We start from the raw sequence: 26,618 nt of genomic DNA on the forward strand, positions 1-26,618 counted from the left end.
AGTAACATAGATGCAGGTGAACAGCTCTTTGACATTGGTTAATGCTCACATGACATGCAGGTAAACAAATAAAATATTGCATTGTTTTTGTCGCCTGATTATATAACCTAAAATGTTATGGTAATAACTATAACTTTTGTCATGTAATATGTAATTTGTAATCAGTAACAGACTACAATTTGTAAGTAATCTACCCAGCACTGTATAGCAAAAAGGATTTTTTATTTTATTTTAATATGATACAAGATGATTCTAATTCATAATAAATTTTTTGTTATCATGTAATTTGTATTCAGTAATGGACTAAAATTGATAAATAGCAGCAGTGCTGATAATTTGTGGTACAATACTTGACCTATTTTGACCATATTTTGATCCCATTTCTACCTCAACTCTCCCTCCGGTCACATTTGGGCTTGAGGCATCGCTTTGAACAGAACTGAGAAATCAAAATAATCCAATCCTGTCAAACCAAACTGTACTAATGCTACACTAAATCATATTATCATATGAAATCATAAAAGAGCAGTATGTACATCTTTTCAGTAAATTAATACATGTCTGAAACATGTTTGATGATCATTTTATTTTTTGCATGAATTATTCCTTTAATAAATCAAATAAGATCTCAAAACGACCAAAACACAATTGAGTTTGTGACACTAGTAATGAATTCTGTTAAAGCGTCATTTGCTAACTCAAACAGACGAGCATATGCTGGCTTTATGAGGAGTTTAATTATTACTTCATCAATGAGAGACTCCTCAGGGAGCCGTCTGCTGGAAAACAGCACCGTGTTAAATGTGTATCGAACACTTCTCTTTGTCAAAACAGAAAAACAGGTGTGAATGTGCTGATGGAACGTCTGAGAGACTCTGAGATAATGAGATATTGACAGCGTCTCTGTCCGTAATTAGTCTAGCGGGTGATAACTCAAAATTAAGTGCTGCGATATTTCTATTACAGCACTATTAGTGTCTGGAGCTGTTTCATAACGATGAAACCAGAGACGCGCATCAATTCTTAATCATCCAACTCACCAAAAAACAATTCTGAATGTTATTAAACCCGTCAAGAACATTCCTACTCACCCCAAAAACAGAAGAATACATAAATAAAAGATCTTTTGCTTTAGGAACATGCAAGATTTTTTGCATTTGACAATTATATATATATATATATATATACAATTTTACTGCTTTTATATTTACAAAAATATAAAAACATATACATGTGTATGTATTGTATATATTTAATTGTATAGTTTTGTTGTACGTTTAATTTATATATTTTTTTAAATGATTTCCTATTATTATTTCTTTCTAAACTTCTATACTACTAGTATACATCTAGTATAGTAAAAATAACACCATAATGATTTTTTTTTTTTATTAAAGGCAATACAAAAAATACTCATGTGCTTCATTAAGACTTTATGATTTCAATAAAACATTTTTTTTTCTCATTTTACATTACAAAAATTATTTGAAATTTTTATCTTATTACATTAAAAAGAATTTAAAGGGTAAATGTGCTCTTGTAACAATACAATACATCTTAATACTTTGAAAAATATTCATGTTCTTCATTATTGTTTTGACTATGTGTCTAAATATGCTTTGAGAGAGACATGAATTGTTTCTCTGAGACAATAATAAGGTTAAATGAGAGTAAGTGAAGTCTCCTAGTTCTCAGCATGTCTCATTTGTGTCTCTTTTCATTTCTCCTAAAGAATTAAAGACAAAACTTGAATGAGACCTCGACCAGATTCCCCTGAGGAACAAAACAGCGTGATCATACTGTACATATCTGACCTCTGTTGATGACCGAGGTCCTGCAGCAGCGTCTCCGTGTGTTTCTGTCTGTCTGACGGCTCCACGTGACTCAGCTTCTGTATCTCGCTGCGAATAAAATACCACAGCTCTTTCACTCCGTTCTCCACCTTCCTCCGCAGTTCCTCCTGTTCTCGACCCGGACCAACTGACAAAGAGAAGAGAGATTCAAAAGTACTCTAATTAGGCAATAATGTCTAAAAGGCTGTGAAGATAATCACAGCTAAACTACTGTGCCTCAGCCCTCAGTACACAGTGACTTAACAGCTATTACTGTTGACACGTGTGTTTTATATAAAAAGAGGCCAGGTAGATTAGTAATAGTCTGTGAGTGTGAGAATTGCTGCTGATCTTTCCTACAGATTTCGAATGTCCTCTTTTTGATTCTGCTTTCACTCGTCTCTCGCTCTACACTTCTTTTGCTCTTATGTAATAAGTTCAATTCAGTGCTGTTCAAGAAACCCCTGGGTATAATCTCTCCGGGACGGCTGACCCCGAATGAAGGCTCTGTTCCAAATCCTGCTGTATGCTGTATACATGGACAGCATCCTATCTGAGATGGAACCTCAGAAGTGACTCGTTTAGATTATCTGCATACGGTAGGACTCACAATTGTTGTGTTACCAAGTTTACAATGTGATGCTATACTAAGCATAAAAATAATCAAATATTGGGTTAGATTATTATAAAATATATACATTTTAAAAATGTTTCAGTGTTGAATGAACTATTATATTTGTAGTTTTATCATTTTGACTTATAAAGACTAGTTGATTTATTTAGGCAAAAGATATATTATATATGTACTGTAAATATCAGTGGTGTCACTGATATACTCACAGTTATACTGACAGGAACTCAGTTTTTTTTTTTTTTTTTTTTTTTTTTTTTTTAGTCAAATGCAAATTCATGTACCAGTCACATTTCCTTGGCTGTCAGAAGAAGAAGAAAAAAAGCAAAACAAATTGATTGACAATGTAATCAATATTCTATTTATTAAAGCCAAGTATGAACCTCATCAAGTTAGCATTTTTAAGCATTTTACATTTATTCCATCATAATAACTCAAGGCAGTAACAATTTAACAATTTGTTTTATTTCTTTCAACTATTTTTCATCATCAGTCATCAAAGCTTGCTAAATATGTTTTCAGGCCATTTCAAGTCTTAGTAGTTATATCTTATTTTTTGATTTGTCGAAATACTTTTTGAGATTAGTTTTAAGTTTTAAACCATTGTGTTTTTTAATTTTTTTGTTTAATGAACGATGTAAGTGTGTGAGTTTAATTAGTTTTTTTTATCACATGAACCAATCACAGCTATCTATCTATCTATCTATCTATCTATCTATCTATCTATCTATCTATCTATCTATCTATCTATCTATCTATCTATCTACACGTGCATTTGATACATTTCAAATATTTTAATTTGACTTATTTAGCTTTACTTGGTTTTAGTATCAAATGAAATAGTATATTTGTCATTTAATTGTTTCAAAATATTACAAACAAATCTATAAATCTAAGAAAGATATTGTATATATTCCTTTGAAAATTTCGAAATTTGTTAAAATTATAAAACTACAAATCAGGGGTTTATTAACTAAAACCACGAGAAACATTTTATGTCGAAATTAAATAAATGTTAACTAAAAACATATGTGAAGCAGAGCCAGAGAGACATGCTCTTTAAGGATGATATTAAATATTTTACATACATACTGTAGATACAATTACAATACAACTAATGCAAATGCTGTTCAAGTCTAGTGAAGAATCATTTGAATAGGTACTATGACTGTGGCTGTGAGGTTCAGGTGCTGACCACGGCTCACTCTAGGCCTCTGGCCTCTGCTCACTCAAGGCCGCAGTGTGTGACACTGTTTCGTTGAGAAAGTGAAACTACTTTGTTTTTGCCTTCCAAAAGATGACACAACCAGAAATCATGTTTATATCATGTTTATAATGGATTTTATGTATGTCTCGTCGCTCCGGCTGGACAAGGCATCACAATATGTTAAGAGGTGTAACATTTTCGTCACACGCTTGAGGCATTCAGCAAATTACAATGCACTGGATAGCTGGCCAATCACAGCACACCTCACTTTTCAGAGCGATGAACTACTTCAGTCTGTGTGCAATGAATTTATTTAATACACGAGTTTCACAATTTGAGTTGAATTACTGAAATAAATTAACTTTTCCACGATATATTTTATTGTATAATTTTGTTGCACGTTTAATTTATATAATTTTTTTTAATTATTTCTTATTATTATTATTTCTTACTAAATTCTATACTACTAGTATACATGTAGTATAGTAAAAATAATACCATAATGTATTTTTTAATTAAAGGTATTTTAATTTAATTCAATACAAAAAATACTCATGTGCTTCATTAAGACTTTATGATTTCAATAAAACATTTTTTTCTTACTTTACATTACAAAAATTATTTCAAATGTTTTTCTTATTCTAGATATTCTAATTTATTGAGATGCACCTGTATATATATACATTTTTTAATCATGGATTTGGTCTTATTGCATGTTGGAATGACTTCTGAAGGATCATGAGACAGTGAAGACTGGAGTAATGATGCTGAAAATTTAGCTTTGATCACAGGAATAAATTACATTGTACAATATTTGCAAATAGAAAACAGTTGTAATAATATTTCACATTATTTTTGACTTTACTGTATTTTTTTAAGCAGACAGCGGAGCATAAGATACTAAAAACATTAAAACAATTAAAAAAAATTTGCCAACGCCAGACTTTTGAACTGCAGTGTAAATTAAACAAATTTAAAAGTTAAAAATTTTAAAAGAATTAATTTTGAAATTGAGTGTGAATTAAACAAATTTAAAAGTTACTTAGGCTTAATTTTTACAGTAGCTATCTTACTGAACTGGGGGCAGATTCTCAAGGGCACTCAGCCATTTGTTTTTAAATTTGTACTTGCCAAAATAAGTTTACAAGTCCAATAAAAACATATTCAATGAATTCAGATCCACAGCTGCCCCCATATCTTACTGAACTGGCAGATTCTCTATTTGTTTTTAAATTTGTACTTAAAATAAGTTAAAATAAAAACATATTCAATATTATATTCATTTTGTTTTGGTTAAGAAATAGTGACTTAGTCCTGATGACCTCCTCTCTTACCATCTCCAGATAATCTCTGAAAGCTGTGGATCTTCTGTTTGGCTCGGCTTAGCTGTTCCTCAAGAGACCGCAGTCTTCCTGATGATATTGGCCCATCCGACTGTCCTTCCGGAATCCTGCAAAACACACATGGTTTGTTAGCGAACTCTTTCTGCAGCTTAAAGCTTTTGCAAACTCACAGCATTCAGGAAGAAAGCAAACAGTCCGCCAACACTACGTAAACAAACGCAAAACTACAAGCTCCAAATGTTGATTCACTGGAGCCTGATTACCAATTGGCCATGAATAAAATAATCATAAATGTCTGCTGTGATGTTCAATAGCGTTTAGTGCGCTGCATATCTTTGCTGCTAACACTCGTCAAAAGCATAATTGCTAATTACAGTTTGACTGTTTGTTTCTATTCAGCTGATTTAGATGAAATCACCCCTTAACTAATGAGCCTTTGGGAAACTCTGCATGACACCAACAACTGCTCATTTAACATCGCATATGATCATATTGGCCTTATTTTTTTACTGAATGTTTACTGAATATTTCCATTTGTTTTTCATGCGACGGTAAACGGGTCAAAACCTGTCCAAGTGCTGAAACCACTGAGTGGATCGTTTAATATGGTAATCATGCACTAATATTAATACCGCTGCTGCATGCATATGCATGAGGGTCTATATGCAAAGGAACATAGATTAGTGTGGAGAAATCAATAGAGCATGTTAGCACAATTTTCTAGAGTGGAGGAGGGAATACTAATTGATTCAAAAGATGCAAAAAGGCTTTAATTTTAAAGCACATAACAACAACAACCATGAGTGCTGAGAAAACCAAAAAAAAATTTTTTTTTTAAAGAAATTAACACTTTTATTCAGCAAAGATGCATTAAATTGATAAAATGTGACTGTAAATACATTTATTATGTTGCACAAGATTTCTATTTCAAATAAATACAGTTTTTTTTTTTTTACTTTCTATTCATCAAAGAACCCTGAAATAAGAAATGTATCACGATTTTCAAAAAAAAAAAATATTACCTGTTTCCAACATTGATAATAATCAGAAATGTTTCTTGAGCAGCAAATCAGCATGTTACTGTAGATGCTGGAAACACAACTTTGATCAGGAATAAATTACATTTTAACATTTCACAATATTACTGTTTTTACTGTATTTTTTGCTTAGTGAAAGTGTGAAATACACAACATTTTAAAAGTATAGCCTCAGTTATAGGGACTTTTGAGAAACTCCTTTGATCTGAAAAAAAAAAAGTTATGTGGCATGAAATACAATCTGTGAAGAAAGCTATAATGAATAATTTGATTAAGGTTTCTCGAGGCTGCAGCAATATTATCCCAAGCAACCTTGCAATTAGATTCAGATTACAAAAGTTCCAGGTCTTTAATACAATAAACATCCAATTAAGATTTAATAGGAACATTCTAATATTTTATCATATAATTCGGATGCCTCAGACTTCATGAAGGCAAATGGAGAGCCGTTTTGCTTTAAGCGAAGCACATAACTGTAAAGTAAAAGAAAAATGAACACCCTGCAAGATTAAATTGGCCTTTCAAGTCCTGAAATGAACGAATAGACCCACATTCCATAACATCTGAATTACTGTATGCCTCTCTTAACTGCGGCTTGTAAAAGAAGTAGGTTGGCCGTCTGTAAGCAGCTTTGCATCATGATAAAGAGCTATAGAATCCAGTTCATTTTCTAAACACCTGCGGATACTAATGAGGTCATGTTAGAGACAGTTAAAAGGATAGTTCACCAAAAAAAGAAAATAATTTACTCAACCACAAGTTGTTCTAAACCTGTACGAATTTCTTCTGTTGAATGCAGAAGAAGATATTTTTAAGAATGAGTAACTGGACAGTTGATGATCCCCACTGACTTCCATAGTATTTTTTTCCCCCATACAATGGATATCAATGGGTACCATCAACATTATCCACATTCTTCAAAATATCTTCTTCTGTGTTCAACAGAAGAAACAAACTCACACAAGTTTGGAACTTGAGGGTGAGAAAATGATGACACAATATTAATTTTTGGGTGCACTATCCCTTTAAATATTTAGGAAAACAGCAGAGAAGAAATTATTCAGATTGCACAGCAAGAGCGGAAAAAGAGAGAGAATCCGGGAAGCTTGTGGCCCTCAGGTTTTTACAGTGAAGCTCTTTTCCCTTTGGCCCCTGAACGTTCCTCTAGAGATTACACAAGGACCCTATCAGCTCCCGTCTGGTACTGGCTGCTAGATACTCGAAACACACTTCAAAGAGCACAGACGGTTCATCGTTCAAGGCTGCAAATATTATATATATATATATATATATATATATATATATATATATATATATATATATATATATATATATACAGTACAGACCAAAAGTTTGGAAACATTACTATTTTTAATGTTTTTGAAAGAAGTTTCTTCTGCTCATCAAGCCTGCATTTATTTGATCAAAAATACAGAAAAGATAATGTAATATTGTGATATATTATTACAATTTAAAATAATTGTTTTTAAATTTATTATATTTCTTCTGCTCATTTATTTCTGTGATGCAAAGCTGAATTTTTAGGATCATTATCACATGATCCTTTAGAAATCATTCTAATATGCTTAATATTTTTTCAGAACATGTGATACTTTTTTAGGATGCTTTGATGAATAAAAAGTAAAAAAAATAAAAATAAAAAAAGAAGCTATTTTTTTTTTAAAATATAAATATTTTGTAATAACAATATACACTACTGGTCAGTAATTTGGGGTCAGTAATTTTTTTTCTTTCTTTTTTTTAAATAAAATCAATACTTTTATTCAGCAAGGATGTGTTAAATTGATAAAAAGTGATAGTAAAGAAAATATATTATTAGAGTATATATTATTCGACTTTTTTTTTTTTTTGAATAAATGCAGTTCTTTTTAACCTTTTTTTCATCAAATATATTAGACAGCAGAACTGTTTCCAACACTCATAATAAATCAGAATATTGGAATGATTTCTAAATGATCATGTGATAGACTGGATGTTACATGTGACACTGAAGGCTGGAGTAATGATGCTGAAAATTCAGCTTTGCATCACAGGAATAAATTATTTTTTTTAAGTATATTCAAATAGAAAACTATTATTTTAAGTTGTAATAATATTTCACAATATTACTGTTTTTTTTCTGTATTTTTGATCAAATAAATGCAGGCTTGATGAGCAGAAGAAACTTCTTTCAAAAACATCAAAAATAGTAATGTTTCCAAACTTTTGGTCTGTACTGTATATATATTTATATATATGCAGGCTTGATGAGCAGAAGAAATATATATATATATATATGCAAATGAAAAGTGCCTGAGGACTATTGAATTTAAGTATAAATGAAACATGTTATTAGAGTGCAGAAAAGCTCAGTTTAATTCCATTTAACGAATGTGAGACACAAGCATCAGAGGGGCAGAACTTCAGAACTGCTGATGGAGAGCAAAACAGAGTCTGATACAGGAGGGAACGGCGGCCAAATGACATTACAGTGAGTGAATTACTGCCAGTCACTGCCACATGCAGCGCTCCGAGAGGAAATTACAAGGGTCGCGAGATTAGTCAGAAGATGATGATGGAGGCCGAAGACTGAAGATCACACAGATATGACGATGAAAACGAGGTAAGAAGATCTGAATACTGCGAAATGATTAGCGAATATGAACAAACCTCTAATCTTACGGTAAGTGTGCTGTTACTTTTTTAAGCAATCAGACTGAAGGTTTTCACCTGCTGGATGATGAAATAGGTGGAAAAATCCCACATACTTATGTTGAAAGAGGAACCCAAGCCATATCTACAAACCAAAATACCACTAAGACCTGAGGAGGGACTCATTTCAATGGGACCAGTAAGAAAACATCCTCAATACCAAAGTAACGGCATATCAACATGTTAAAATCATCCAGAACACCCTAGTAACCGGAAAGCAACATGTAACAACCATCTAGAACACCCTAGCAACTGTGTGCCAATGAGTAACAACCATCTAGAACACCCTAGATACTGCAAATCAACATTATGATCATCCAGAACACCCTAGCAACTGTAAAGCAGTATTACAACCACTGATCTATATATGACTGGATTGCTCATCTTGTTCTAAACTGCCAGCAGGCAGTGAAGCCACCGGAAGTGTTTGATCCGCCATCTTACTAATCCCTACCAGCAGAGAGCACCATTGAGTCACATTCAAACCGCTGTCCTAAAATCACCCGATTTGAATCAAATCAGTCAAATGGGACTAGTTTTTATGTTATGTGTATGTAAATTAATGTTTACTTCAGATGTTATCTGCAGTGTTTACGGTCGTTTGGGGTAGTATAAGTGATATATTTAAACCGTTTAGGTGTGTGTGTCTGCTGCGCACTGATGACACAGGTAACAGTCCAACACAAAATATAGCCTATTTCTTTATGAACATAATTATCCAGGAATTATTAAACATGAACGTATAAGTATCAAAAATGGATTTGAATATATTACAATGAATAATACAATTATGTTGTTAATGTTGCTCTATAATGAAATGAAAAGCTTAACTTACTATCTTGGAAATAAAGCTTTATGTCTTTAAATCTGTACTGTATATAGTCAGTTATTTCTCTGAATTAATTCAGATTTCAGAATGAGCACTTTGTGGTTTGTTTTATATGTTGAGGTCGTGTCCGTCTGATGTTTATCATGTTCATGATGTTCACTACTGTAATGAACGTAGGTTTTTAATAAGTAGGGGAAATTCCCGACATATAAAAATATAACCGTTTACATGCCTAGGGTTTTGCATTGTAATAATGTACAGAAATACTTCAGATTTATAAACGCTGACTTGTTAGGTGATGTTTTCTCATTAAAATCATACAATTTCCTATTAATTCAATAGAATGTTTACGCACACTAGTTATTACCAATATGGCGGCGCGGCGGCTTCACTTTAATGACGTCATGAGCAATCCAGTTCTATATTATAGATCAGTGATTACAACCCAAATATCCTAGCAACTGCGTAGCAACATTACAACAATCCAGAACACCCAAGCAGCAACATACTTCACAGAGTGGGGAATAGCAGACTAATGTACGTACTGTACTTTTTTGCGATTTAGTACAATAATTAAATAATATAACAATAATTAAATACAGAAATTATGTTTTCATTATATTTTTGATTATTGAGCTGCAGGTTTAGGCTCACTTAAGTGACTTCATTTTTTTTCAATTATAGGGTTTTTATTTATTTATTTTTTACAAAACATTATTTATGTTCTGACTATTGTTGAGCTGCAGGTTTAGGCTGACTTAAGTGACTGCACTTAATTAAGAATAATTAAATTATTTATTTAAATTATTTAGCCTGACATGTTTACTGTTCCAAAATGTTCTATAGGTTTAATAAAAATAAAATATATTTTCAGTTTTTTTTTTTTTTTTCACCCAGACATTTAAAAATAACATATTTTAGAGCCGTAATCGCAATACCGTGATACCGTGAAAGAGTGATATTTTTATCTAAGGATCATACCATCAGAATCTCATACCGGCCCATGCCTAGTCACAACCATCCAGAACACCCTAGCAACTGTATAGCAATGCTATAGCCATCCAGAGCATCCTAGCAACTGTATAGCAATGCTATAGCCATCCAGAGCATCCTAGCAGCTGTGTACCAATGAGTAACAACCATCCAGAACATCTATAACTATAACATTCACCCATAACAAGCCACCTATAACATCCTAGCAACCACACAGTAATGTCTTAAAAGCACCAGAACACCTTAGCAACCATATGACAATGGCAATCATCTCAAATGTTGTGTCAACACAAAACTAAATACGCTGCAATGTGGGTGAACTGTTCTGCTGATAGTCAAAGTCTGGCTGTGCATACTAAGTGCAGCGGACGATATTCTTAATCATAAAAGACCTTTTAGTGACGAGAAGCTATTTCATTTTCTATGTTTTTTGTGTGTGTTTTTGGCAAATGCTACTATGAAGAATGTCTGTGGCTGAATATTTTCCAGGGCTCGGAGGCAATTTTAATTGCACATATAATGCTATTGACAGAAAGCACACATATCTTCAGCCAGCCTGAGGGTGTGAGCGCTGAGTCTCTATGAAACAAATCAATGTTATGATGTGTGGAGAAAGCTTCGTAATAATGCACCACACACACACACACACACACACACACACACACACACACACACACACACACACACACACACACACACACACACACACACACACAATATATACACAGGTCGTTGTCAAAAACCATTCCATTTCACATCCGCAAAGGCTACAAACATTTTATTGCTTTGAGCATCAATTCCCATGTTAATGTATCTATCCAGTAGGTTTTTGCCATCACTTTATGATAGTAGTATGTGCATGAATAAATTACATAAAACACTAAAGTGCTTTTAGGCACTTAGTGCATTGTTGAAGATATTCAGTTTGTTATTTTTAGGAGAAAGAATAGGTTCTCAACAACTGTTTCAATATGGCTGCAGTGATATAAACTTTATATTTGTATATTATTATTCAATAATATAATATTATTGGTACTATTATTGTTTTTTTTAACAAATATACAATAAAAAAAACATATAAAGATTCATGATACGTGCTCCAGAGTCCTGATCTGAATAATGATTCATTAACCTGCTCCGAAGTTCCGATCTAACTCAAATCATTTGCGATACACTCATCCGAAGTTACGATTTAAATGAAATGATTTGCAAATCCACCCTGAAGTCCCAATCTATAAATAAAAAGATTTGTGATACCCACTCCGAAGTCCTGATCTGAATGATGATTTACAAACCCACTCTGAAGTTCTGATCTAAATGAAATGAATTGCGATTCACGCTCGATCAAGTCTCGATCTGAATCAAATTATTCACGACACGTGATCTGATTAGAGCACTTCGAAACGGTGAATCATTTTGCAACGCAATGGTTTCAGAGTTTGGAAAATCTCTGTTACAAGCACATACTTTTCTAGCGTATTTACTTTAACTTCTCAGGGAATAGCAATGGTATGACCTATTTCAAATTTGGCTAAAATTATAACAACAGTGGTTACATATATTTAATTGTTTGAATTGTTTGATCAGTAATTTTACTTTAATGGCAATGAGTAGGTTGCCATTAAAGTGAGATAAATGAACATAAATATAGGAGCCTGAGAAAACTGCTAATTTATGAAGAAGATTTCAGATGGCACTAAGAGGCTTTTGCATCCGAACTCTTCATATATAGTCAAAAGCACAAATGCTGTATGAGTATGCCTGTATGAGCACTAGTCCTAGTGAATCTTGCCTTTGTAAACCCCACTAATAAATACAGCTGTTTCATAATCAATATTCCTCCAGTTCCATGCTGCTGGACCTATCAGAGATCTGGGATTGATATCGTGGACCTCCAGGTTTAGAGCAGATCAATGAGAGACTGAGACCCGATTGAGGCTGAAAGACACACAAGAGCCACGATGGACGATCTGTTTGGAATTAAAGCACAGAAGACATTGATCAGATCAAGATTTAAATCTGAAATAGATGGCCCTCCTTCAGTCCGACAAAGACAAGTGAGCAAAGTAGCTCTGTTCACTGCTTATGGGCCCTAGATTGGCTTTTTGGATCCATAGAAGAGCTGTTTTTGAGAAACTACATGCTTGTGTGCTACAGTTTCAAGCCTGCTTCCCATACAAAACAGCACTGCGCTGTAATCAACACATTTCCCAATTATGTAATTGCGGCAGCTGTAATCTGTAATTATTTCTTCAATTAATTTTGCAGTCCTGATGCAATCACTGATGATCTTGTTAAGAGCCACGCTTTCTCCAGGTCCTCTGCAAAAACACTTTTTCTTGAACATATTGCACAATCCTCTGACATTTGCTGTACAGCGTCAAAAGTCACCCAATGAAACCCTGACAGCACCAAATTTCCTTCAGTCTTCTCTCCTCAGTATAAGCTCTTTATAAATCGTGACTTTCTCCACCAGAACTTTCGAAAACCTCCCTTATGTCTCTCCGGAATATCCTGCAAAACTCCTCACGCTCCGTCCCGCTGCAGTCGAGCTCTGAGTCACGCGTCACAAATCTGCTCAACATCTACACTGCAAGAACTCTGTGTGCCTCAATAAAAACAGTTATTGAAAGGAAAAGAAATTTGAGTTGAGTTTACAGTGAGATTTATTTTACCATTTTAAGTTAAAATAAATATTAAAACATGCACATTTTAAGATTAACATTTTATTTATGCATTTACATTTATCCAACAGACTTACAAAAGTATGAATAATAAATATTATATTAATTACATTATATAATTATGTATGCATGTACGTTATTATTAACATTATTTTTAACAAATAAATATAAAATAAAAAATTGCACTGTAAGAACTACAGTATGTGCTTCAATAAAAACAATCATTACTGAGAGGAAAAGAAATATGATTTTAGTTTACATAGCGATAGTTTTAGGTTTTTAATTAAGATAGGTAATTTAAATAAAAAATAAAAATAAATATTGATAATTAAACCATTCACCTTTTATTATTAATATTACACTTACATTTCTGCATTTCTCAGATGCTTTTATCAAAAGCAAAAATGACTAATATTAAGATTATAAAATGTAAAATAAAACAAAGAAAAACATTTATCAACATGTTTTTCTAATATAATTAATTTATATTAAAACAACAATCCAATAATAAATATATATATATATATATATATATATATATATATATATATATATATATATATATATATATATATATATATATATATATACATGATTTTAAAATGTTCCTACAATTATATTATGTTGTCACTTTTTATAGCATATTATTAACAAATATATATAAAACACTGCAAGAACTAATAAAAAACAACAATTATTGAGGGGGGAAGAAATATGATTTCAGTTTTAAGTCAGGTAATTAAAAACAAATGTTAATAAAAACATTCACATTTTAATATAGGTATTAAACTGACATTTCTGCATTTAGCAGATTATGGACATGGGATTTTATGCCTACAGAATTCATATGTTTCCATTTCTCTTGTTCTGTTGGAAGCACAAGAGCTGACATTGTATCCAGGGCACTAAACTCACATCAGACAGAATCGGGTCAAACGCTGCCCATGTTAGAAAGGCTCTTTGGTGACAGAACTCAACCTTGACACCACAAAACAAACTGTGCCTCAAATATAATATTCACAAACAAATTAATCTATAATATACAATGCATCTTCATGCCAAACACTTTTGTTATTATAATCAGCATTAACTTGCAATCTGCAAAGGAGTGGAAAAACTGGAAATCAGGATTATGCATAAAATAATGTTATCAGAATCATTCATACATGTGACACATGTGAAAATCAAATAAATAGTTGTAATCTGGTTCAACTGGTTCAAAATTAAGACAGGAATCATGTATTTGTGGCAGTTTTTCTGCTGATTAATGGAAAATACAAGACTTCTTCACCTTACAAATGGCTGTTGAAAGCTAAAATAATATGAAATGCTCATATTTGAACATAAATGCACACATACTGTATGCACAAACTGTGACATTCTAGAGCAAAACACCAAAATAAGTTTATCATTCAGCTAATTAGATGCAAAAGCAGTGTTATTTGACTGTAGTGAGCTGGCTTACCGTAGTGACTGAGCCATGCGCCGCAGGTCTTCATTCTGCTGTTTCAGTCGCTCCAGCTTGGTGAGGATCTTCGCCAGCTCACGGCTGGAGCGTGGTGTATCTTCGTTTTCTCTCACCAGATGTCCCCCGATATAAAAGAGCAATGTCCCCCAGGCCAGCAGGACCAGCGCTATCCAGCGCCAGGAGCCCGCCCATGGACGCATGCTGCCGCCAAACTCCAGTCACAACCGATGGACACCAGGCATGTTGGGTCTGCCGGTTAAAGTAGAGCTCTTCAAGTGGGGCGTCCAAATGTGGAAGGTGAAAAGAAGCGGTTGTGTCTATGTAGGTACATCAATAGACCGTGCATAGTTATGCATCATGACTCGTCAAGAAGGCAGATCTGCCATTCTGTATCAACACTCGATGATTGTGGTGTTTCTGGCTTTGTAAGTTTCACTGGTGTCTCATTGGCTTTGGAGTCCAAAAGCTGGGTTCTCTGAATGCATTACGGCTCTGAAGAAAGAAAGAGAGAAAGATGTTACATGGTCGGTGGGTTAGCAGACAGCAGAGAAAAAAACTTATTAGTATTATCAATTTTCTGTCGTTGATATCAAAGGTTAAACATCATCAACCAAAATGTTGTGTACATGTTCTTATTTGTGTGCACCGATAAGGTTTTGATTTCTGCAGATTCACAACAGTTGCAAAAATATATGTACATGTAACAGGTGCATTATATATATATATATATATATATATGTTTGTTCTAACATTGACGAATCTGAAAGGTTATATAAATATTCTGGCTTAAAACTTTCCATGTTTCTAAGGCCAACTGGATCTTGTGATTCCATGTGGTTTGAGTACTTTTAAAATTTTATGTAAAATATAATATATATATATATATATATATATATATATATATATATATATATATATATATATATATATATATATATATATATATATATATATATATATATATTTATACATACACAGCATATATACACATATATATAACATATAACAAAGTTAGGCTTTTTGTTTAATTTTGTATGATAAACACTGCAAGTAAGAACAATTCATTGCGACCCTGCAAGCAAAGTAGAACTGTCCTTAAATAATAAATTAAATTATCAACACTGCAAACGCATGACCCTGCAAAATGTGCAGTGCAACAGAACCAGAACATTTCTGTTTAAAATCAACAAAGCTGACTATACTGCAAGTGTAGCAATTAAAATGATCCTGTTATAGTCAACACAAGTTGCCATACACTGCAGGCGTGTGTGATCCTGCAACACTGCAAGTGAGAAATGCAATAAAACTGAAATTTTCTGGTTAAAAATCAACAAAGCTGTGAACACAGCAAGCATGCAAGAAAACACAACTGCAATGTTCCAGTTATAATTAATTAAACTCAAACTGCATGCAGGCCATTGCAACACTGCAAGCAGTGTGACAGTGAATTTGTCTAGACTGCAAATGCATGACACTGCAAATTGTAGAATTATTATAGGCTATAAACATTTCAGCTTCACAGACTCCATTTTCCTAAGGTCAAGAGGAGTTTAAATAATTAATTTGTTTAAATAATATTGAACAAAATTTGATTTCAATGCTTACTTTTGTATGATAAACAATGTTTCTGTGTTGATACACTTCTTCAAATCCAGAGTCCTGATTCAAAACAGTTGCTACAGAGAACACATCGGGCCAATGAAAATGAACTGAAAACATCCAAATACAACTAAAACACACAAATAAAAATGCAGTTCCTCACACCCCTGCCTCAGCACCCGCAAGGATTGATCAAAATGACAATCTCACAACGGTACAATCTCATGACAGATGTGAGGTGACTCTTAAAATGCCTGGACCCGCTGTGGCTCCTCACCGCGTACATCTGTCCTGCCCTCATCTTCATGTCTGAACTCTTTCATTCTCACAGATTCAGACCCTGACAGCTAAATCCCCCTCGTTCCCCCAGACATGTCCCGCAGATGTTGACACATGCTTTGTGACCAACCGCCATGCTTTCAAACTGACGTGATGCGTGCACTGGAACGACCCTAGAAAAACCAGCGTCATCAGTTTCCCTCCAGGAATGAGTGAGACATTCATTGCTGACAGCGATTTGCTGCAATATTAGCATCGGCAACCACAGGTGATGCAATGCTGCTGAGGAGAGTTTAACTTTATGCAAATTAACAGAGAGTGATGTGGCAGTTACCAGTGGGAATTAAGAGCATAAAATCTTTTCGAGATGCAACATAACTACAACACTCTCATTATAATGAATAAAGCTGTCTTCTCAGCAACACTGCAAACCAACAACGCAACAAAACTAGAATGATCCCTTTATAATCAATGAGGATATTAAAGATATCATGTTGTTTTTTCTTAGAAAGCACTTTTTAAAACATACCTGCTTTGAACAAAGCTGACTATACTGTAAGTGAGAAATGCAACAAAACTAAAATGTCCCTGTTATAATGAAAAAAACTTGTCTACAGTACACTGCAAGCATGAAACAATGCAAAGAAACAGTCTGAAACTGATATCTCTCACTGCAAGTCCATTTCATTGCAACACTGCAAGTGGTGTGATACAGTAGTACTAGAACTGCAAGCATGCAATGCAACAAAACTAGAGTCAGGTGCAAAGATCCTTTTTTAATCAATGCAGTTTCTACAGTGCAAGCATGCAACTCTGCAACACTGTGACCAAACACAACTAAAATGCTATAATCAGCAACATTCATAATGCAATGCAACAGAACAAGAATGTTTCTGCTTTAAATCAACATAGCTGGCTACACTGCATACATCAAACAAACAATGAAAATAAACAAAACTAGAATGATCCTGTTTTAATCAATGAAGTTTCTACACTGCAAGCATGCAACTCTGCAACACTGCGTGCAAACACAGCTAGAATGTTTCTCTAATAATCTACAAACTCGCTGCAAGTGCATGCAATTGCAAGCAATGTGACAACTAAAATACTGCTTTTATAATCACCGATGCTGTCTACAAACACATGACAATGCTACAATGAAAGTGCCTGTTATAACCAAAGTTGTCTATCCTGCATGCATGCATGCACACCCTTCAAGTGCTCACAACAAAACTAGAATGTTCCCAATTTAATGAAGTTGCATGCAATGCAACATAACTAGAATAATTCTACAAGTGTAAAATGTACTTTTTTCAAGCATCATCATTCACAAAACAGTACAAAACAACAATGTTCCTGTTACATCAACATACATGTCTACACTGCAAGCATGCAAATGCAATACTGTAAACATATGATAAAACAAAACTATTTATTATGGTCAACAGCACTGCAAGAGAGTGATGCGAAAAACGAATAGAATGTCAATTTTTTAAGCAAAGTGGTCCACACTACAAGCAAGTAGAATACTGGACCATGTTTGTATCATAGACAGTTCTGTTGATTGTAAAGGGATCATTCTAGTTTTGTTGCATTAAAGAGAAATATGTGAGAACAGCTTTTAATGCATCTTCATTGACATTTGACAGGACATCAATTTTCATTAAGACAGAGAGAGAGAAAGAGAGAGAAAGAGAGAGAATCCAGTGTGTGGGCACTGAGGGATGATATGTCTCCAAAGAGTGAAGGTAAAGGAAGGAGCTTGTGTCATCATTTGATCTTCTAATTCCCCTGTAGAAACATCACAGTTGAGTAATTGTGTTCAGTTACATGATCTTTCAGCCACACTGTGCACTGATGTAAAAGTCAAGCCACATCCGATTTTCCTGCCATTACTCTGATTAGAGACTGGGGGGATTCATTAAGAATGAATCACACCTGCTGATGGCACTGTGTTTTCTTCACAAGCACAAATAATACAAGCCAAGCTATGGAAGCCTAATTCTGCTACAGAAAAAAAAGTAATTGCAACTTTCATCTCACAATACAGAATTTGTTACTCAAAGTCTGAAAAACAAAGTCTGCATTGTGGGACAGAAACACAGAATTTGGGGGAGAACTCAAGAAGAACTCACATTCTTCTCAGAAATGTGAGTTTATCTTGCAATTCTGACTTTTTTCCTCTAAATTCTGAGTTTACATCTCACAAGTCTGTTTTTTTGTGTCCGCCATGGAATAAAAAATTTTTTTTTTTTTTTTTTTTTAGCAATTGCTCGTTTGTCTCATAATTCTGACTTTTCTTTTCAGAACTATAAGTTTATATCTCGCAATTCTGAGGTTTTATCTTGAATTTATGAGTTTATACTGTATCTCACATTTCTGACTTTTTTCAGAACTGCAAGAAAAAAGTCTGAACTGTGAGAAAAAAGTCACAGTTACATCTATTTTTTTATGAAAAAGCTCTGAAATGACTACTTTGCTGACATAAAATTAACAATATCAAAGCCTATTTTCAATTTTCAACATCAACTCTTGATCCCACTAAATATTCGGTTTACTCTGAAATGCATTATGGAATTTAAATAAGTTTCAAACAGCATTTTGTGCCATTTACACCTAAAACTCACCAAATAGAGCTTCAAAAACATCAACCTGTACTCAGGATTGACTGTTTCAGGGTTTTGACAGGAGGAAATGACACAGCAGACTTCAGGGGCTCGAGATGCGCTGAGCTGTGCTTCAGAGCCAATCTGTCAAGCGATCATCATCTAGATATGTTTATGGAGTCTGATGGGGGTTTTATGTTTCCTCTGTAAAAAGAGGCTAATGAGGACAGAAGATCAACAATGGAAACACTTCTACCTCCAGCTCTGCCAGGTCTGTCAACAACAGAGCTTCTTGTTTACAGGGCCTTGAGATGAGCATAGCATGCTTTAACTTACAACTCATTTAAGATTAAGATGCATTTATGACCAAATGTGTTTTATAACACTTTTCAGGTAAGCCAAGCATAGCTATACTGTTCTGTGAGAGACAATCATCAGCCAAGTTACGGTGAGGAAAAACAGCACAAAAATAAGTCATTTGTCACTTTCCATGGAAGAAAAAGAGAAATACAGTAGCTACTTGTTTGAGTACATAAAAAGTAATATTCCCCACTAGTGTACATGTGATGCTGGAGATTTTACAAGCTTTATAAACAAACTGTTTAGCGCTCATTCAGTAGTTTTTGAAAGAATCTCTTCTACTCACCAAGGCTGCATTTATTTGATCAAAAAATACAATAAGAATTGTGAAATATTATTACAACTTAAAATAAACGATTTTCTGTATTGTAAAATTGTATTTATTTCTGTGATCAAAACAGAATTTTCAGCATCATTACTCCAGTCTTCAGTGTCACATGATCTTCAGAAATCATTCTAATATACTGATTTGCTGCTCAAGAAACATTTCTAAATAATCAATATTGAAATCAGTTGTGTTGCTTAATATTTTTATGGAAACTTTGATTTCAGGATTCTTTGATGAATTTGGAGTTTAAAAGAGTAGCATTTATTTGAAATAGCAATCTTTTGTAACATTATAGATGTCTTAACTGTCACTTTTGTCAGAAAAAATTTAACGCATGAAAAGTATACATTTTTCTTTAATAATAATAATTAAAAAAAAAAAAAAAAAATTGTACCTCGTGCAAATTTGATGTTCTTTCACCTGAAAAGACATTAAAGTCTAATCAACTCATAATTAAATTAAACATTAAAACCCTCTCAGCCTGTGAAGCTTCCTGATCAGTGGACCCTGAGCGTTCCGCCCTCTGTTCCCATCATGCTTTGCTTCCCCAGTAACGTCTCCTCTGACCTTTCGGACTCAAAGCTTCATCATCTTTATGGTGCTGCGCAACTGCCATTTATCTGTCAATCACCCATAAGAAAGGTCAACCCAAATGACCCGCTCGAACTGCAACGACGTACGGCTCCCGCTGCTGCGGCCCAGAACCCAGACAGAGAATCATACATCACACAGCGGTACCTGCCTGCAATAAACCTACCCATAAACACTGAATGATGCATGGGTGACCTCACCATGAATTATACTTAAGGTTAAAGGTTTGACAGATCACAACAGGAGCCTTGCAGTGCATGTCTTTGTGTGTTTGTGTGTGTGTGGGCTACAATTGTCCAGCAAAGGGGAATGACAATCTAGGACAGGATTCATCTGGGAAATGCTGGACGCTGTTAATCAAACCAGGACAGGGGCGCAGGGACCAGCTAGAACCACATCAAAACAAGAACACAAACTCTGCAATCATCCATTTAGAAATCTGTGCTTTTCCTCAAAAACTGGGATAGACTGTAACATAGAAGCTTCTACTGTATTGTGAGTTCAGGACATGTTATTAACCTGTTCTAATAAACTATAGGGAACAGAGACTGCCATCAACTCCAGCTAAATGCAGCCAAACTCTACACTTTTGTTTCAGTGTTTCTAATTATAATGATGGCGTTTAATAAATATATTTATTATATGAAATTATTCAATTATTATGTAATTTGAAAAGTGTGAATCATCAACAATAACACTTTGGCTTACATTAACATTAATTTACAACTACTACTACTACTAATAATAATAACAACAATTACATATAATAAAAAAAATCATTTGAATTGACATAAATATGTATTTTGAATAATAATAAAAATAATCATAATAATATAATAACTATAATAAATGAAAAAAAAACTATTATGATAATACAGACTATATAATAATACACTGACTTAAATGTTTATTTTTAATTATTTAATACTACTAATAACAACATTAATAACAACTACAGTTAAGTATAACAATTTACATTTTAAATAATATGTGTCTATTGGAATAATAATAATAATAATAATAGCGACTTTTTATTATTACTGAAAAGCATGAATATCAGTAAATGCACTTATCAAAATGTGTCACCTTGATGAAACAGAAGAAGTGAAATAGAGATTTGAAAGCAACAACAAAGCAAATTAAAGCAATGAATAATTGAATTACATAAAAAAAGGTATTTTAAATTTTAAAGGGTAAGGCACCTTTAAGATAAAAGCATTCCAAAAAGCAGTTCTGACACAGCATTCAGATTTCATAAGCCAAGATAAAAAAGAGAAAAGTAGAATTATTCACATTTTTTCATTTCCTTTTATAATGTCTATAAAGGCTGAAAACTATTCTGGGAGTAAAATCTGTTACTATATTTATGATCGTGCTCACACCATTTCTTGGGAAACAAGACACGAGGTCTTCTTCTGAAATCACTGATAAGTGAGGAACACACATCAGACGAGATCTCCAGATGTATGATCACACAACCTTCAGAAGATTACAGGATTAAACTCCAGCCTCGTAATCTTAAAGTGGAGGAAGAATAAGAACTTGAGCCCTGAATCTCCATCATGTCCTTGAGCGAGACGCTTAACATTTGCTCCAGGGGAGACGTCCCTGCAGTAAGAGACTGTCAGTCATGTTAGAAAAGACACCATCAGCTAAACGTCAGAATAACTCGTGCGTGACACATAACTCTATAAACTTACTGCCCAGAACAGTTTGCTGATGCTCAATATTGCAGTGATGAGACATGGACACAAAATGCCACGGTTTTACATCATTTAAAAATCAACTGAGAATGACTTTCAAATTCCAGTTGAATTCCTGTATTTGAACATGAAGCAGAATTGCAATTCAAATTTGAATGTAAGGAAGTAGAATTAAAATGAACTGAAATTTTAAAAAGGAAAAAGAACCTCTGAATAGTGGTTTCAAAAAAGATTTGAAAAAAAGTATCAAATGTTTGAAGGTTTATAGACCTTATGGACAAAAAACAAAATATAATGTTAGATAGAATTCTAGACTGAACAATAACATGATAGAATGATAGATTAACAGATAAACTGATAGACTGAACGATAGACTGGAATGATAAAACAATAGACAGAACAACAGATTAAACAAATTAACTATAGATTAAACGATCAAACAAAAGATTGAACGATCAAACATTGGAACAATAGATTGAACGATAAAACAACAGATAGAACAATAGATTGAAAGAAAATGACAGAATGATAGCATGAACAATCGAACAATAGATTGAATGATTATGGAGTAGATTGAATGATAATCTTGGTTGACCCTCATTTTAAATGGAAAGAGCACAGACAAAGCCTTATTTTGTTTATATGAAGAGATTTATTTTGTCTGTGTTACTTATTTATTTGATTTGGGCCTTGTTTTAAAATTTCTATTTAGTTTTCATATGTACATTTACATTATATTTACATTTTGTTATTTAGCAGACGCTTTTATCCAAAGCGACTTACAAATGAGGACAATAGAAGCAACCAAAACCAACAAAAGAGCAATGATATGCAAGTGCTATATTAGTATATTATCATAGTGTTATATTTCAATTTCACGAAGAAACTTGCAGCATTTTGTCCAAGCAATAGTAAAAGGACACAATTAATTTTATAATTTGTCTTAAATCTCATTTTGTTAAAAAAAATCATGAATAGATTTGAATCGTGAAATAAAAATTGTGAATCAAATTGAATCGTGAGTTGAGTTTATCGTTACATTCCTAAATGATAAAACAACAGACAGATAGAAACAGACTCTCTCTCTCTCTCTCTCTCTCTCTCTCTCTCTCTCTCTCTCTCTCTCTCTATCTGATGCTCTGCTCTTCTCTAGAGTTGGGCAAATGTTGTTTAAGTGTTTAGCAAACAAGGCTTTAATTAGGACACCAGAGCAAATAATGAGCAGTCAGACATCTCATCTTTCATGTCTCACCGTCTCTCGTCTGTCTCTCGTTCATTAGCGAGGTGCAGCTCCACCTGCTGAGGCCAGATGGACCCTGCAGAACAATGCAGTCAAGGTCAGAGATCCCTGCATCTATCGATCCCGCTCTCAGAGCGCTCAAGCGCCGCCAGACCATGTGCTTTCATCCGCACTCTGAGCTGAAGGGATTTACACTTACAGGGGCCAGGTTTAAAAAAAGAAGGGAACAAATCCAAAAAAAGAAAAAAAAAATCCAATAGGAAATAAGTCACAAAAGGAACCACTTTACTATCAGAGTTATTTCTTCAACAGAAATTAGATAAAAAAACAGATCCAAAGGAGACTCTATCCTGCTACTCTGTTTCAGAAGAGATCTCAGCAATGACCCAAACTGTACTCAAATTTGCCAAGACAAGTCTGCAATCAAAAGTGAGAGATCTCAATAAGAACTCAAGCGTTTTTCATCCAAAATAAAATAAAATAAAATAAATAAAAAAAAGAAAAGAAAAAAATATATACACACACACACCTCATTATAAGACAAAGTTATTCCTTCAATGAAGAAAATAAGTTATTATTTAAATATATTATGTATTGTTATTAAATATATTATGTTATATATTGTTTACATTTATATATTTATTATTTACATTTAAATATTATAATGATTATACATGCATTTACATTTACATTTACATTTAATCATTTAGCAGACGCTTTTATCCAAAGCGACTTACAAATGAGAACAGTAGAAACAATCAGATCAACGAGAGAACAACAACAGTATACAAGTGCTATGACAAGTCTCAGTTAGTCTAGTACAGAACACGTTGCCAAGTTTTTTTTTTTGTTTTTTTTTTTAGATTTTGATAGACAAGAAAAAGAAAAGGTAAGTACTAGTATTAGTTGGTTAAGTGCAGACAAAAAAGATGAGTCTTTAGATGTTTTTTAAAAATGAGTAAAGACTCAGCTGTTCGAATTGAGATCGGGAGGTCATTCCACCAGCTGGGCGCAGTCCAGGAAAAAGTCCGTGAGAGTGATTTTGAACCTCTTTGGGATGGCACCACAAGACGTCGTTCACTTGCAGAGCGCAAACTTCTGGAGGGCGCATAAGACTGAACTAGTGAGTTTAGGTATGTTGGCGCCGTGCCAGTGGTCGTCTTGTAGGCAAGCATCAGTACCTTGAATTTGATGCGAGCGGCTACTGGTAGCCAGTGTAACCTGATGAGGAGAGGAGTCACATGAGCTGTTTTTGGCTCATTGAAGACAACCCTCGCTGCTGCATTCTGGATCAGTTGTAGAGGCTTGATAGTACATGCAGGATGAGCTGTTTTTGGGCATTACAATAGTCCAGTCTGGAGAGAACAAGAGCTTGGACAAGAAGTTGGGTGGCTTGCTCTGACAGGAAGGGTCTAATCTTCCTAATGTTGTATAAGGCAAATCTGCAGGACCGGGTCGTTGTAGCAATATGGTCTGTGAAGCTTAACTGATGATCCATCACAACTCCTAGGTTTCTGGCTGTCCTGGAAGGAGTTATGGTTGACGAACCCAGCTGTATAGAGAAGTTGTGATGAAACGATGGGTTAGCTGGAACCACCAGCAGTTCAGTCTTAGTAAGGTTGAGCTGAAGGTGATGGTCATTCATCCAGCTAGAAATGTCACTCAGACAGGCTGAAATGCGAGCAACTACCGTCGGGTCATCTGGTTGGAATGAGAAGTAGAGTTGAGTGTCATCAGCATAGCAGTGATAGGAAAAGCCATGCTTCTGAATGACAGATCCTAATGACGTCATGTAGATGGAGAAGAGAAGCGGTCCAAGTACTGAGCCTTGAGGAACCCCAGTAGCAAGTTGTTGTGACTTAGAAACTTCACCCCTCCAAGACACCATGAAGGATCTATCAGAAAGGTAGGAGTTAAGCCACTGGAGAGCGGTTCCAGAGATGCCCATCTTTCTGAGGGTGGACAGGAGAATCTGGTGATTAACAGTGTCAAAAGCAGGAGACAAGTCCAGCAAAATGAGAACTGAGGATTTTGAAGCTGCTCTTGCCAGTCGCAGGGCTTCAGTAACCGAGAGCAGGGCAGTCTCAGTTGAGTGGCCACTTTTGAAGCCAGATTGGTTGCTGTCCAGGAGGTTGTTCTGTACAAGAAACATAGAGAGCTGGTTGAACACAGCTCGTTCGAGTGTCTTTGCAATGAATGGAAGAAGGGATACCGGTCTGTAGTTTTCTAGAAGTGCTGGATTTAGAGATGGTTTCTTCAGCAGTGGGCTTACCCGGGCCTGCTTAAATGCTGAGGGAAATGTTCCAGAGTGAAGAGAGGAGTTGATAATGTGAGTAAGTGAAGGTATGACTGAAGAAGAAATTGCTTGAAGGAGGTGAGTGGGGATCGGATCAAGTGGGCAAGTAGTAGGATGACTGGACAGGATAAGTTTGGAAACATCCGTCTCTGAGAGTGGAGAGAAGGAGGAGAACGAGTGAGCATTAGTCGTTGTGAAGTTATCCTCAGTCTGCGGTGTGGAGAATTGGTCACTGATGGTTCTTGTCTTATTCGTGAAGAAAAACTGCAAAGTCATCAGCTGTAAGAGTCGATTGAGGAGGAGGTGGAGGCGGATTAAGAAGAGAAGAGAAGGTTTTGAAGAGTGTCCGAGCGTCACAACAGTTGTTAATCTTGTCGTGGTAATATGATGCTTTAGCAGTGAAGACGTTTGCAGAGAAGGAAGAGAGGAGAGACTGATACACACTGAGGTCGGTAGAGTTTCTTGATTTAAGCCATTTCCTCTCTGCAGCCCTGAGTTTAGAGCGATGTTCACGGAGTACATCGGACAGCCAAGGGGCAGATGGGGTGGTGCGTGCTGGTCTAGACGACAGTGGGCAAAAGTTGTCCAAGCAAGAGGTCAGAGTGGAACAAAAAGTGTCCGTAGCACTGTTCTTGTCCAGAGCTGAAAAGTGCGAGAGTGAAGGAAGTGAGGATGCAACCACAGAGGATAGGCGAGATGGAGAGAGTGAGTGTAGGTTCCGTCGAAAGGTGACCCGCGTTGGAGCGTGTGCCACTTCAGGTGTAAGTGCTAGATTAGCAGTAATGAGGAAGTGGTCTGAGGTGTGCAGTGGAGTAACTAAAGTGTTGTCCACTGAGCAACAGCGCGTGTAGATGAGGTCCAGTTGGTTGCCCGATTTGTG

At 34.7% G+C, this 26,618-nt stretch overlaps 1 protein-coding gene across 3 annotated transcripts in view; it reads right to left on the bottom strand.

Moving 5' to 3' along the window:
- Positions 1-26,618, bottom strand: part of LOC109087882 (alpha-(1,6)-fucosyltransferase-like) — an 87,411-nt gene that overhangs the window by 25,573 nt on the left and 35,220 nt on the right. For 2 of the 3 annotated variants that reach the window (XM_042746766.1, XM_042746767.1), the window contains 3 exons: positions 14,734-15,228; positions 5,005-5,120; positions 1,815-1,980 (listed from right to left, as the gene is read on the bottom strand). In XM_042746766.1, the coding sequence (XP_042602700.1) occupies positions 1,815-1,980; positions 5,005-5,120; positions 14,734-14,936 (485 nt within the window). In that variant the 5' untranslated portion in view covers positions 14,937-15,228. Of the gene's footprint in view, positions 1-1,814; positions 1,981-5,004; positions 5,121-14,733; positions 15,229-21,879; positions 22,073-26,618 lie in introns of those variants that run through there. The other variant, XM_042746768.1, reaches the window with a different exon arrangement.

The sequence above is a fragment of the Cyprinus carpio genome, chromosome B20, assembly GCF_018340385.1.
Source record: "Cyprinus carpio isolate SPL01 chromosome B20, ASM1834038v1, whole genome shotgun sequence".
NCBI classification, from domain to species: Eukaryota; Metazoa; Chordata; class Actinopteri; order Cypriniformes; family Cyprinidae; genus Cyprinus; species Cyprinus carpio.